The 15,581-nt window shown below is 39.5% G+C and overlaps 1 protein-coding gene across 5 annotated transcripts in view; it reads right to left on the bottom strand.

Moving 5' to 3' along the window:
- The window catches only part of TAPT1 (transmembrane anterior posterior transformation 1), a 51,130-nt gene extending 38,836 nt beyond the window's left edge, over nucleotides 1–12,294 (bottom strand). For 2 of the 5 annotated variants that reach the window (XM_069014383.1, XM_069014384.1), the window contains exon 1: nucleotides 3,171–3,243. In XM_069014383.1, coding sequence (XP_068870484.1) covers nucleotides 3,171–3,180 — 10 coding nt within the window. In that variant the 5' untranslated portion in view covers nucleotides 3,181–3,243. Of the gene's footprint in view, nucleotides 1–3,170; nucleotides 3,290–7,390; nucleotides 7,522–12,035 lie in introns of those variants that run through there. The other 3 variants (XM_069014381.1, XM_069014378.1, XM_069014382.1) reach the window with 3 other exon arrangements.
- Between the last annotated feature and the right edge of the window lie 3,287 nt (nucleotides 12,295–15,581).

Genomic DNA, 15,581 nt, shown 5'->3' with positions numbered 1-15,581 from the left:
CCCACATCACCTTTTACTGGTATGCAACATATTTTCAGGAAAAATAATAAATTAGCTCTATGAAAGAGTTTCAAAACATGCAGTAATATTAATCTACTCAGAATCTCTGGGTCTGAGGTATTGATGAAAAAATTGTCTGAATTGTAAAATGAAACTGTACTTTTCAACCACAAATAGAGGCAGTTTTAGGAACCTGTCACCAAGGACTGTAATTCCAAACAGAACTAACTCGACCAGGTCTACTTCTCTGTCTACCTTGGCACATACTTTGCTGGAACAACAAACCTTTTATGCTGTCAAAGAATATTTTAATAAAGTGAGAGTAGCCTACAAGATGCAGAGAGAATAATTTAGGAAAGTTCTTTTCTGGACTCAAAAGAAAATACAGTAGAGCTGATTTTTTGCAATTTCAGAGGATGTAATCTAATTTTGTGAAGTTTGTTAATTTTCTTTTAAAAGCAACCTGCCACTTACAGAGCATAGAAGTAATGAAGTTGCACCTGCCCAAACTACCACCACGCGTTGATTCAGCTTTTGTCAGTTTGATCACAGTAATTAAACCAGCAGTTTAGTTCACTCAATGAGAGAACCTTGGATTTTTCTGACTGAAGTTCTTGAAGTTTTTAAAAAAATTGCTTTGTTAGCACCAATATAGCTCTGACAAAAACACAGAACTATATTTGCTCAAAAGGAAAGATCAAGTGATGAGGAAGGATGACTTAGAAGTCAAACTGAAGTGTTTACACTGTCTAGGCAGAAAAAGGAAACTGTTTTCTTTAAGATACATTACTCTTTGTTTCCTTTTAGAACTCTGTAAAATGAAATATTACAACATGTGGAAGAGGCTTTAAACCACTTCCCCTATATTTAAGCACTTCACATAATATACCATAGATAGTAATTAGCCCATTTATACAGAATGTGGTTTTACTGTTTTAAAGAAATAATGGGTAATATAATCTTTCTCTACACTGAAAAGAGAAGACAGAATTATGAGGAAATAAATAAACTGAAGAGTAACCTGGAAGGGAAACAGAACACTCACTGCTCAATTACTTCACTGAGATGTTAAGAAAAAAGTCAAGATGAAGGGAGGAGCACTTTTATTTACTACACAGAATGGAATATGATGTGGCAGGTTCAAATAACAACTAGTCAACACTTATTTGATATTTGCAAGGAAGAGAAAGCTAAAAGATAAACAGCCACCTGCTTTGTAAGTACCTTTTGTAATTACAAATGCACTTTACCTATTCAACTCAATCTTGTTACAAACACATAAAAATGTATTTCCTGAGCTGGAAGAAAATCACAAATATCTTTTGCTGTAACAAATAAAATCAGCATAATTACAAAAAACAACAAGAAAACCCCTGTTCAGGCTCCAAATATTTGGAAATAAGAATCATTTAGATCTGAAGAAGTTCCATTACATACTATAGACATAAAACATGAATGAATTATACAAAGCCTTAGATACTGAACAAGAAGAGACTCTAGCAAACTAAATTCCAAACACATTGGAGGAAACTGTGACGAAAGAAATTGCTTTAGGAGTTGTTACAAAAACAAAGCCTTCTTCACTCAAGATAATCTCAGTTTCACTGCATCTTATTTGGTAACAGTTTAAAGTTAACACAATCATGTTCAATAGATTAAACCAGCTTCTATTGTGCCCTACACACAAAATACTGTCAAGCAAGCAGACTAAATATTAGCATTGCAGGTGCATGTATGTATATATACACATATCACACACATGTGAGTGCATATGGTGTTTCAAATGTCACTTTCTTCAGCATATAACAATATATTGAACAATAACCAAAACCAGCAACTGGTCTTTGAAATCTTTAATTGTAACTTCAGAAGACCAGAAAATTTCTTTGCCAAAAGCAAAGCTGAGTTTATAAACCAGGAAGAACACTCTTAAACAGAACAGCAGTAACACTGAAATGATACTTTGAAATCCATTACATTTACCTGAATTTAGTAATAGCATATATATAGATGTCTACAAATAGGCACATAATTTGCCTTGACATTAGGCTAAAACCAAATAGCTGTCATTTTTATACAGCTAAGAAAACTCTCTCGACCTAATAAAAGTCTGAGGTTCAGTTCAAAAATAACAGCACAATAAAACATTAGAGACTGCCATCTAGTGCCTATGTTAAACATCACCAAATACAAACATTTCAACTTTAGCTTGTATTTTAAAATATTACTTTTTTGCAACTAGCCTAGCACTTGCTGTAATCAGAACATACATTTCTAAACTATGCATCTAAAAGACCTTCACATACACAAGACAATACTGATAATGTAAATACAAGCAACTTGATTAAAGAAAAAAAAAACTTAAAAAAAATCAGTAACATAAATCAACTTCAAGTTTTGGAAAATACAGAAAAAACCCCCCAAAACATGAATACAAATGCTCCTTTTATTTTAGGCTACACTTAAGGCTTATGCAATCTTCTTTACTGTGAAGTAGCAAATTTTATGAAAGACATTATTTCTATCCAATTTTTGATGTCTGTGCCAGAAAGGTAAACTAAAAATTTTATGCATTAGCAACTTCTTAGTATTGATGTGAACAGAAAAGCAAGGCTGAAAAGCAATATGTAAAATTTCTTAATATTCTGATTGGTTTTCCTCTCCATGTTTTACTCCCCAAGATTCTTCTAAGAGGAAAGAAAAGAACACACTTTATTCAGGGATCTTTTTGGCAAAGTTTTCCATGAAAATAAGGAAAGCTTTTATTGTTAAAAAACAAACAACTTCTGTTTCAATATCAAAGAGCCTATCAAAAGACATAAGCCAAATCCAAAATTTTAAAACAATGTTCAAGTAGATGTTAGATAAAAGAACACAACTATAAGGTAAGGTTACATCTCTCTCCTTTACTAACCTGAATATGCCTAAGTGGTGCTGTTATCAAACTGTTGTGTCTGAAGGAAGCAACGATGACAGTTAGTGACTGCTGGTAAAGCTTAAAGGTCCCCCACACACCTTTACTTTGGCTAGTTTAGATCGAGACTTCTATTTTACAGTGGAAGAAGTCATTAGTAGTTCAAACAGCACTGAAAGGCCATAAAATGAAGCACACACATAAATGGTAAAATATTATTTAAGGGTATCAACACCTTTCTCTTGAATCAACTTACCGTAAGCCATAGCAAGGCAAAGTGATGAACCGGAACATTGCCAGAAAAACTCTCAAAGGAAGCAGGGTGAACACATACAGAAAAGCATCCAGGCACAAAAAGATTCCAAAAAACATCAACTGAATTACAAAAATAAAACAGAAGTATGTTAGTAGTTTGTAAAATTTACAAAAAGTTTATAAAGAATTATGTTATGAAAAATACATTTACGTAAGACTAATTAACCAAATAAGCACAATATTCTCACTTGTTCAATCAGCTAAACTGTAGAAAAATTAACATGCTATGCTTTTGAAGACTATTCAGCACAAATTCTGCACCACAAGGTCCAAGCAGTGAAGGCTTTTGTAGACTTTCACAGCTCACTGAACTTAGTCTTTATTTAATATATAAACTGCACTTGAATGTAACTGCAGCTCATTTACCAGTAGCGACTTTTGTCTACAGTTACAAAAGTTCATGTTTTAACCTTAGGGGGAAAAAATCCACAGAGGTCTGTGTAAATGTGCAAAGCCATTTTCTGCCTACCTCCTTTTTCAATCTTATTTTCCTCCCCCCAAAAATTTTTCTATTACCTTGTAAATTTTCTATTGCACAACTCATTACAGCTGTGGTAAATCTCCTTCAGAGAATAACCACCTTTTTCATACAAAGAATATAAAATATGAAGAGGTAAACTTCCAGTTGCCCTCAGTTTGAATGTTTTATCCTTAATTTACAGAAACATTAAAGCCATTCATTGTGGCTACAAGCCAAGCAACTTTATGATTATTTAACTAGACGTAAACTCTACAATTCAAAAGCTCCTATATACCAGACTCTCACCACATGACATTCCTTCTTTATCTGCTCTTTAAATGATTCTGTGGTTCTACCTGAATGCAAGTCTATACATACGCTCTTATGCTTCTGTCAGACCATGAGCTAGTATTTTTTTCTGCAAGGATAATTCCATAGAAGCCATCTAAACTGCCTACACAACTAAGACTAGCAACATCTAAGCAGACCTAGATATCCAGGACAGATACGCATCTACATGTGAAAGTTGTATGTACTGCTGATGGGAAAGGAAGATACTGAGGTGGGGGTGTAAACCAAAGTACAAGTAAATTACTTTAATCTCTAACAATCCCTTTGCCTTTCAAAGTACCTTCTCTGTTAGCTTGTGCAATGGCCAGTTCCATGTCCCGTGAACACTCTTACACCTCATGCATCCTTGTAACTTTGAAAGCAATCCTACAGACTGCACTCCAGAACATCTATCCACAAGCCACATAAGATGACTGATTCAGGCACAACAGCACTGCCATCATCCCTGAGTTTTTATTTTCCCTTATAATATTATTTCAACCAATTCTGCAGTGGTAGAATACTTCAATACCATCATGATGTTAAGGTCTCTCTCATGATATTCGCTCATTCATCTCTAGTACAATTTCGCAGAATTTAAGCATTTTGAGTTGTTATTCAAAATTATTAGGAGCAGTGGTTACATGAACTGTGGATAAATTTCTGCATCGCATTAATATGCCATTAAGCTACCTATTTCTTTTAAAATAACTTTTGAACTAGCTGTCGAATATTCAAGCACTGAAGATGACTGGAACTGAACACTTACTATTTTTAAACTCCTTAACCCAAACAAAACAGAAAGCCTGTCACTTTGTAAAGATGTCCTCAAAGAACACAGGCAATCTCGAAAACAACACTACTTTTTCTTTTGAATTTAGACAGACTTCTTCTCTGTCTGAGTGTAATGAAGTTTTTTCACATTCTATAAGCTTGCACTAGTATTTGCAATTATTGTTTAATGTACTCATTTTCCTAATGTTTTTACTACATGCACACAATGAAATATAATCAGCGCTGAACCTTCTACTCCTTTCTGTAAACATTATTTTTGCTGCTCCATTCCAGATATTGAGGAACTAACAGAAAAGCCTACAGTGCTTTTCCATCATCATAACTATAATTTAACAAAGGAGCACAAATTTAATTTTGAGATCAACTGAAAAGTGTTACTTTAAGATGGCAGGAATAGAGACCACCTTCTCATTTAGTGTAAGTAACCTACTACAATGAAAAGTTTCCACTGAAAATGCACAAAATGCTTGAGTGGAAGTAGCGCTTACATCGTAAATTATCTAGTTTCTCTAAATAAAAAAGGAGTACTCAGAACAACAACAACAAAAATACTACCCTTTGAACATTACATCCCTCTCTAAAACTATGGATGTTAAATAAGTGCCTATTAAGTTATACCTCCTGAGATTAGGCTTTGATAAATTTACTCCGATTTATTCTCACTCTACCTGATTACAGTTTTCATTCTTATTCTGCAATTGATCCTATTAGGCCGTGAACAAAACAAGCCATTAAGAAAATTCTTCTCTTCCTTTACTAGTGTCTCACATGCTTTATTTCAAGAAGCAGATTTTTGTATCACGTAGCCAAGTGGTTTCTGCAACAGGTGATGATCTGTACACTATTTAGCAGATTTCTAGGTGCTCAATTTGATATAGTTAGTATATATACTAACATGGACAAAGCCAATGCAAAGAACTAAAAAATTATTTCATAATCTCACAGTAAAAAGATAACCATCACTTTTTAAATCTCTTTATTATTCAGTTTCATAGTATTTCATATTCAAAGTAGAAACTGAAGTTTGATTTACCATGTATAATCCATCAATTGCACCATTTACAGCATTAGTCTTATTTGTAAAAAGAATGGTGGATATTACGTGTTCTTACACACTGAAAGCTTTATTGAAAAGCTGTGGTGACGATCCTTCAGAATAATTTCTGTGCCTAGGAGACAGCACACAATAATCTACATAATTAAAATGGAGATGATGTAAAAATGCTGTATCATTCAACTGAGTCTCTACCATAAGTGGAATATTCTATCATAAACTGGAATGGGTAAATACTGAGGATGTGAAGACACCATCCCTGGACACGTTCAAAGCTTCCGATCCTGAACAACCTGTTGTAGCTGACAGGGCTTTAAGCAAGGGCATGGACTACAGCATCTCCATGGATCCATCCCAATCTCATTCATTCTGCGATTTTCTGCAGTAACTGACTGGCAATTTAATTTGGTAAAGCCAGGCCTCATCATGGCTGAAGGATGAATTTAATGATACTGAAGGGGGAAGATGAGTGCTACTGACCAAGGGAATCCTACCCACCCTTCCTCCCTCCTCCACTGCTCTTTCATCTATAGTTATAAAGCTCCCCTTCTGTCCTTGTGTAGACTCTGGATTCTCAAGAATATTGGCTGAACAAGTCAGCTCACTATCCTAGCACAGAGCAAACAGAGTAAAAGTGAAAACACTCACTGCCGAATTAGGAGCTGATTTAAGTCCTGGAATGGTCCAACAAGCAGCACAGCTCATGCAAAACAGGCAGTATGCATAAAGCAGGAGACTGTAGTGGGAGGAAGAGTGAAACAAGCTTCTTCCTTCAGTGTAAGTTAAATTGATTTAGCCCTATGTAACTTCATCCCTAGAGATTTTGGGAATTTTAGCAGTATTAATTTTAATGTTGTCACTACACTGCAGCCTAGCCAAACCTTATTACCAATGTCATCATCCTTGAGCATACTGCTGCTGCCACCTCCCAAATCAACGTGGTTAAGCCAGAATAAAATTGGCTCACTGCAGGGCCAAAATGAGATCTAAGCTGACATAAAGGAGGTGACAAGAATCCCTCATGAAGGGCCATTACACTGGGACAGAGAGGGAAGACGTGGTAAACAGTGGAAAGAAGCAAAATAAAAGACTACGAAAACCTTAGAAAAACTCATCTGTCACCATATTTTTATAAGACTGGAACTTTCCCACCCTCAGAGAATTTTACACTGGAAAAAATCTTTGGAACAATTTTTTTTAATGTAAAATTATGTTTTGCTGTAAAAACATTTCTTTTGACTATTCCTTTAAGTATCAGTGACATCTTTATATTTGAATTAATTTGTCATCATCTGCACTTGTTTGTCTCTGCTAATAACATGAGCTGCCAGCAGCAACAGAAAAACAGGCAAAAAAACCCTGAAACAAAAATGTTTACGTTAGTAACGTTGAAAAATAATCATTATAGAGGTTTACATCTTGTTTTTGCAGCAAAAATGTTTTAAAAATAAATAGTTCTTTAAATAATTTATTTCAACAGATTTCATCTCTAAATTGAATCAAATGTTAAATCATACTTCACCTTTTCCAGTTCTTTTGGTATCCGCATGCATGTGTACACTCTCTCTCTCCGCTCTGTGTATTTTGCTTCATTGTGTTCAAGGAAATAACCTCTCGTTAGCTCAGCACTGATGAATCTCAGCAATGAAAGATCTATTCAGAAAAAACACACAGGAAGAAGACACTTCAGGCATGACCTCCAGAGGGTGAGAAGCTGTGATACTTCTGTTTCTTATTACTTGCTACATGTTTCACTTATATGGCCTCTAACACAAAAGGTTTCTGCTGATGTTTAAAAACTTTGTATGGAAGGAGTTATAGGAGATGCAAGTCAGGTGCTCTCCCATTCATTCCCCTGCTGCCTCCCAACAAACAAGCTATTTTTCCCAGGCAGAAATCCCACTCATACAAAACATTACTCGAAGTCGCTACACAAAATGCAATATGCTGAGTGAATCTAATCCTCAATGCATTAACAGTCCTCCTAAATTTACTAAACTCTTATTTTTGACCTCTTATAAGCTATTTTCTCTCCTAGTAACATTAGCAACTTGTTCTTTATTTTAAAGAACAACTTTCTGCAAGAGCAAAACGTTCACAGATACCTGATCCCAAGTGATTCAGTGCACAAACAGTACAAGCACCCTGAACCCTTGGGATGAGGTCTTTCACAACCAAAAAGCCATCAAGCACGTACAGGTCTCCTGGGTTTTAATGGCTGTAGGTAAATAACCTGAAGGCTGACTGACCTGTGTTTAAGCAGCTCATATGTCTTCTGAAAAAGACTTTGTACAGAGTAGTCTTGCAAAATTAATAACATATGAAATTATAATTATGAAGTTCAGGCTGTCAGCACAGGAAGGTTGAACTTAAATTTCAACATTCACTTAAAAGGTCTGACATTACCACCTCCTTGTAACATTTCAGAAGTGACAGAATACTACAATGAAGTCCAACATCTCTGGTTATTGGCATTTAAAACCAGAAACTTTCAATGTTCACACAACACCTAGAAGATGAAAATCACTTATCTAGACAAACAGATGAAAAGCTACAGACACTTATTGTGATACAAGCACATGTTACAAATAATAAATTCCAATTTTAGCCAAAGTCTTAGGGACTAGAGGAGGGGGAAGTAACCTTGCATAGTAGAATGCTCTACATTTTTCAGGACAGGAAGAGGCTGTATATCGTTAGTAAAACAGCTTAGGTAACAGCTGTTAAAAGGGGAATGCAAGTACTGACACTGTGTGAAGAATTCACCCAAAACTGTCTGAGGCAATGCCTTCTCAATATCCATCATGTCGAAGATGAAGACTTTAACAGTAGCCAGAAGATTAGGAAGAGTTTTAAGGCAAAGAAGGAATCAGCTCAAGCAGAAGTATAAAAGAAGCAAAAGAGGGTGTGTTTACAACTTTCATTGCCTTGCGTGGGGGGTGTGATTAGAACTCGGGAGGATTACAGGCACTTTGTAGTTTGTGGGGGTGCATTACTATTATCTGTATGTCCAGTATTGTGATTTATCATGTTGCTGATACTGATCATAGCTATATAACTCATTAACTACCCGTTAATTATGTATTGTTAATAAATCATGATTTCCTTTAAACTATGAGAATTGAACCATTTTCCCATGTATGAGCTTGTCACTGGATAGTGATTTTGACTGATCCACTTCTACTAAGTAGGCCAAAACCACTCAAAGGCTTAAAGGCATTTATTTTAAAACAATGAAAACAACATGTTGCTTAATGAGTAGTAAAAAACTAATATTTATGTATAAAGTTTCAATCAAAGTTCATTCCCTGAAATCATTGCTCAGATCTCTAGCAAACTTGTTTTCTGGAATCTTCCTTTGTAACACTATCAGTTGTAACTTTTTTGGTTATGACAATTCTTCCTTGTTTAAAAACTTGAAAATAAAAAGAGCTATGTATAAGCACACCAAGTATCCACTCTTAACTGCCCAGGTGTATTTTCTTCCACCTCAAATAAACAACCTTCTCTAGCTTAGGGATAAAGCAGTCTCAAACAACTGACATTTCCTGCACAGTAAATACATGCATATGGGCGACCACCATGGAGTAACTTATGGGTCCCTGCCAACTTCAGATATTCTAAGATTTTAGCTAATGAACTATTTGTTCCCACTCCTTCTTACCTCACACAAACTATTTTAGAGGGCTGTAGCTGAAAACCAAATGATTTTAAGTTTTCAACACCTTAGACTTTCATGTCCTAGATATTGAGAGATAATCAATCCTCATGACTGAGGCTGATCAATACACAGGCTCCAGACTGTGGCTGCAAAATCATCTCTCCAGTGACAGGGGATGCACTGGAGAGGGCAGCCATTCAGCCACCTCCCTTCTGAGCACTTATTGCCACCCAGCACCAGCCTCAGCTCTGCCAGCTGTGAAACAGATTAGTGGCTGACCCTGCAGGAAAAACACAGTAACCAAAAGAACAGCATGAGACACCAAGGCAGAACAAAGTAATAAATCATTTCAAAACCAGCTTAATTCTACTATCAAAGCATCAAGCAACATTTTCTTTTAAAAGTAAACTCTACCTCCCACTTCAAATTCCTTCCCTACTTCAAATACCCCTCTTTCGCAGTCAGAAAGTTTTAGACTGTGGCCCAACCTTAATCTGTTCAAATAGCATACTCTTAATGTTTACAGCATGCTCATTTATCTCCACACCTCAGGACAGGAAAGCATAAGCATCTTCGAAAAACATAAAAGGACAAAAATTCCTTTAAGGTAAGAAGATAATGATTTAACTAAGTTATAGTTCAGTGCATAGCTGCACGAAGGAAAACCATTAACCAGAAAGGAGAGGAAAAGTTGTGGAAACATGAAATGCAATGCACTTCAGTAAGTTTCTATTTTATAATCATAAATTTAATCCTAAACACAACAATTCCAGGCACTCACTTCACTCCTGTCAATCCTAAATAGACCCTTCTTCCACAAGCATGCCAATCAATCAATCAACCAATCAAGAAAATATATCTTTAAAAAAGTATTCTCTTCTCCTCTAATCAACTTCTCTTTACAGTACCAGTCTTGCTTCATCAATGTGAAGAAAACCCTACTTCTATTATTTAATACATTGCTACCCTTAGGTGAGTTAGAATTTTTAGTTACTCAGTCAAAAAGCCTGTTCTTATGTTTTCTTGCCATGAAGCGTCAGAGACCACCAAAGATTTTTAACTATTTAGAAATTTCAAATCAACTGCACGAACATAGTTAAGTTTTCTCCACCGTCTCCAATAACAATCCCCTTTTCATAAAGTTATTTGTTCAGTTGTTTTTCAGGCACATCAGTAAGTATCTTGATCATTCTTTTTTTTCACCTCAAAGTAATTCATACTACTACAATCAGGCCAATTCCTTCATAACTACGGAAATTACATCAACTTTATGTTCTGTAGTGTTCATCAACACCCCAGAACTGCAATCAATGATAACGCATGTCCGACGAGGTAACACATAAGAAACAGCACACCCATCAAACTCGGAAGGAAAGCATTCAATTGTTGGCACATAATTAAAGTTAAATCCTAATTACCTTTTTTCTTTCCTTTTTTTTTTTTTTTTATAAAGACTTGGGTTATCACATTCGAGCCAAGACTGAGGGAGAAATCCTTGAAAGTTTAACACTTCACGCACTTTCCAAATTTTCAGCAAGCCAATCAATTAAGAATACAGTGCTAATAAAGTTATTTATAACCTTACCAACATTAAATCAATCCTGACAGACTGACAGTTTTTACAAAAATGGCAGGGCTATTTACAAAAATTACTTGGTAGATATCTGAAATAACCAGTTGAAGTGTGAATGGAAACATAGCTGCAGATTGACAGCAAAGGCATGACATTTTCCCTTATTTTTCCTTATAAATACCCAACGGGTAAGTTTCATTTACCTTAAATGACTTTTAATAACCTGCATACAACTTCAAAGCTCTAACGGCACCGTTACTACCAGCAGCAGAGACAAAGCCCCCTGTACTCACAGCTGTGAGCGTGTAGCAAGAACTGCTAAGACAATGAAACATTTCTAGCACTTCAGTAAGAAAGGTGAGCGAACCCGCAGCCTCCCGGCCCGCGAGGCTCGGGAAACGCGGGGCCGCGGTCTGAGCGGTCCCTCTCCGCTCCTGTCACCCAGCGCGCCCGCTGGAACCGGGCAGGTATCGAGCCAGACAGCCCGAGTCCCACCTCCAGGGCACAACACACCTCCACGGATGATGGCCGTGCTGCTTACAAACCTCCTGACCAGCAGGAGTTGACAAACTGCGTGACAGGGCACGGGGACCCGTCCGCCCGCGCTCCCGTTCCCCAGCAGACTCGTGCGGAGAGCCGGGACACAGCCGGCCACGCCGAAGGGCTGCACCGCACCGACCCTGCCACTGCACGGACCAAACCCACGGGCAGGGGGTGAGGGAAAGCTCCCTGCAGGCCGCCCGGCGCTCCCGGGGCCCGGTCGGTCCCGGCGCACTTTCTGAAGTCGCTCGCCCAAGTTCGCACGGGCGGGCGGCGGCGCTGCCAAGAGCCGCCCGCCCCGGGCAACACCGCCACGGCCACCCCAGTCCCCCGTGGGGGCCACCCTACCCCGGGGCCCCTGCTGCCGCGAGGAGGAGGCCGCTCGCCCCTCACCCGGGAGGCTCCGCTTCTTCTTCCTGCCCCGGTCGCTCTCGTAGAAGCCCAACGTCTCCGTTCGCTGATGCGGGGACGGCTGCCCCGGGCCGGCAGCGGGCGGCCGCGGCTCGCTACTCCCCCAGAGAGTTTTCGGCTCCCCGCGGCCGCTGTCCTGCCGCCCGTCGCGGCCGCTGTCCTGCCGCCCGTCCCCGCCGCTGCCCGGCGCGGCGGCGGCGGCGTCGGCCACGCCGGCCATGTTCGCCGCCCGCTGCGCGCCCGCCGCCCCCGCGCCGCGCGCCTGCCGGTGACTCATCACCGCGCGACAGCCGCGGGCCCGGCCGCGCGCCACTGCCCCGCGCGCGGGGGGCGGAGGCGGGTGGGCCGGCGCGCCGCCATCTTGCCGCCGTTAACTCCTCCGGCGCCGGGCTCCTTTCCCCGCGCGTCCTGCTGCTCCGGCCCGAAGCTCCCGCTGGCTCCATGGACCCTGCAGGCACAAGGCGCCGGATTTGCGCAGGGGGACAGACCTAGGGGGCCCCGTACCGTTGTTCTCAAAACGCGTGTGATGGTCACGGTTTCACTCCCCTCCCCCTTACCCACGGGCAATGGGACAGCAGCTCAAAGCAGTTGCAAACAACGTGACTAAACCTTGAGCCACGCAAATAAAGACCTTGTTCAAAAATGGAAAGCGAGTGGTCAATTATTAACTCTAAAGCCAGCAAGGTTTCAATGAACTGCAGAGCACTAGGCGGCCTGGGCCGAGCCCTTGAGGTCACAGCCCGGCGCTGCCCCGGCTGGCGCGGCCCTGGAGGGAGCCGCCGCTGCCGAGCCCGCCCCGCCCGCCTCGCACGGAGCTCGGCGGGCCCCGCAGGGCTGGGGGAGCCTGCAAAGCTCGACGAGCCCCACCATCCCGAAAAACAGGGCCCGAAATCGCGTGGCTCATGAAGTGCTGGAAATGCTGTTCGTTCCTGGCAGCGTGGTACCGGCAGTGATGAGGCTTGCCAGAGACCATACTAGTGAAAAATAATTGTTCTGCCACAGACTGCTTGTAATTTGTACACAAACATTATTATAAGAAGCAGGCAGCTCAAGGTAGCCGTGAAGCACTTGTTTGCAGGAATTCGCATGGGCACGAGGACAAAATACCTGGCCTGAATTTCAAGTATGAGTTCTCCTTCACATTCAGTTCTCGTGTTCTTACCATGCATTCACAGGCCAGATTCAGTCAGCTTAATATTTAGCCACTTGCCCTGGGGAAAAAAAGAATGCTTTGTTCTTTCTTTGGAAGGCCATAGTAGTCTTGGTCTATAAGTTAATTGTACAGTTGTCTCAAAGAGCATTTCAGGCTTTGGATACACTGGATGTGCCCGTTTCCATTGCCATTAGTAGTTCTAAATGCCCCAAATAGGGAATTTTCAGGCCAAATCTTGTATTTTTAATCCAAATTTTGTATCCAGTCCAATTTTGTATTCAATCCAATTTTTGTATCCAAACCCAAATCCAAATCTCCTATATTCAGGCAGTGGAGTGCTTTTTGCAGACAGTGATACGGTGTAATAAGAGTATCGTGCAGGGGGCTAACAGTGATAGCTACTACACTACACATCATCAGTCTGGAGTTTCATCTTTTCTCTTTAGATGTAAAAAGTAGTTGGAAAAATAGGATGCAGAGCAAAAGCTCAAAAAAAGAACCGAAAAATTCTCTCAGCTGAAGGACTGGTGCAGTCTATGCAAAGTTACATGATGCCTTGAGAGATGTTCTGCTTCTCTGCTTTCAACTGTGTATAAAAGTTTTACCCAACCATAAGAAGCATTGCATATTTAAGGACAACAAATTGTCACAACCTCGTTATCAGTCTTACTGAAAAGAAGGTTCTTGCAGCATCAAGCATCAGCTAACATCTTATTCAGGCCCACTGAGAGGCTATCCAGTGAGTTTCTGGCATGAATTGTGACAGCACATAAATTTTTCTCTTCAGGCGTTAACCCAAGATAACCTTGCCTAGTTTACAAGATCTTCAGTTTTCTGCTTGAAGTAATTCAGCTGAAGGTATGATAATATTATGACTGCAATATGGTTTAGCTAAGAAAGCAGTCTACTTCTGACACTTCAAAACCACATTGAGCAGGTATCTTTGAGTTTCTACCCACAGAGTCCTCTGCATTTTTTTTTTCTGTATTTACATACAGTTTATAACCATCATTTATAGGATTTTTAGTATGTTGTTCTTCACATGAAAATACATGTGTATTCCAAATACTACATGTGATATTTTGGCATGGTGGGCTCCTCTGGAAGGTCAACTCAACTGCAGCAAAAACCACTGTTTAGACCTTGAACTAGCCAAGACAGAAGAGAAAAGTTGCCTGGTGAGAAACATTAGCAGTGTTCATACAGGAAGTAGTGGTTCATTATGATATCTTCTGTTGGGAGTTATCTGGAACCATCTGCTGTTTTGGCATAAAAAGCTGAATTTTTTTGCCTTCCATAGCTTATCTGCTTTGAGACATGCTATCGAGTGACTCTGCAGCAGGTCAGAATCTGCTTTACAGTTTCATAACTGTTCATGAATCTTTTTCCTGAAGCGATTTTCTTAGAAGAAGACACAGCCCTGTCAATGTTCCTACAGCTGCAGGTCCACCTTTTCCCCCAAGAGATAATTAGCAGGTGGGGAGGAGAAGGAGGATTGTTTCAAAAAAATTACTGTCTCCCAGGAGAACAACCCAGTTTCATTCATAGAACAGCAAAAACCACTAGGATAGTGAGGGCTACTTAAATTGTATTAGAAATGTCAGTTCTATTGATCTTTGGGGCTTTCTTTGCACAAGCTACTTAATTTTTTGGTTTAAGTTTTCCATACATATAGTAGACTAATGTTTAACTACCCAAAAGGTATCTTACACATAATCATCACAGAGGAATTTTTACTAATTTGATATCAGAAAAGTTTTTCTAGCACTGTTAAGTATTAAAGCCTTTATAGTGTGTCCAGCTCAGCTGTGCTTTAGTCCCTGAGTACTCATTGCTGCAACTACTCTCTCTCCTAGTGAGGAGAGTTCTTTTATTCTGAAGAACATTTCACATGATTTAAAACTCCTCCTTTTCTGTAGTGGATTTTTTTCCCCCACACAACTCAACAAAAAGTCACTAAGAAGAAGACTCAGAAAACTCATAATAAGGGTTTTTTTGTTAGAGCTTTTTGCTGGCAGAACTTTGTCTTTTCAGACCTTGCCATCTATGTCATTCACCCTCACCAACTCAGACATCCCTCTTACAAGAGATGATACATCAGTGATGTGTGTTAAAAAGAGGGGAACTAAGATTTTATTTTTAGATAGTAATAGAAACATGGAAAAAATCTATCACCAAAATTATATTTCATATGAGAAATAAATTGTGGACATAGGCTAGGAAATGTGAAAGAAGTCTAGAGAAACTCATTGTTCTGCCCCAAGCAGAGTTAAGTGAAACAAGAATACATTAACTAACGATAAAGAAGAGGCAGGTGTTAAAATGATGATAATAACAATGCAATACTCATAGCAGTATGAAACAGTTACGAGTAA

This window comes from Aphelocoma coerulescens, chromosome 4, assembly GCF_041296385.1.
Source record: "Aphelocoma coerulescens isolate FSJ_1873_10779 chromosome 4, UR_Acoe_1.0, whole genome shotgun sequence".
Lineage (NCBI taxonomy): Eukaryota > Metazoa > Chordata > Aves > Passeriformes > Corvidae > Aphelocoma > Aphelocoma coerulescens.
Note: the sequence above shows the minus strand (reverse complement) of the source record. Positions and strands in the feature narration are given on the sequence as shown.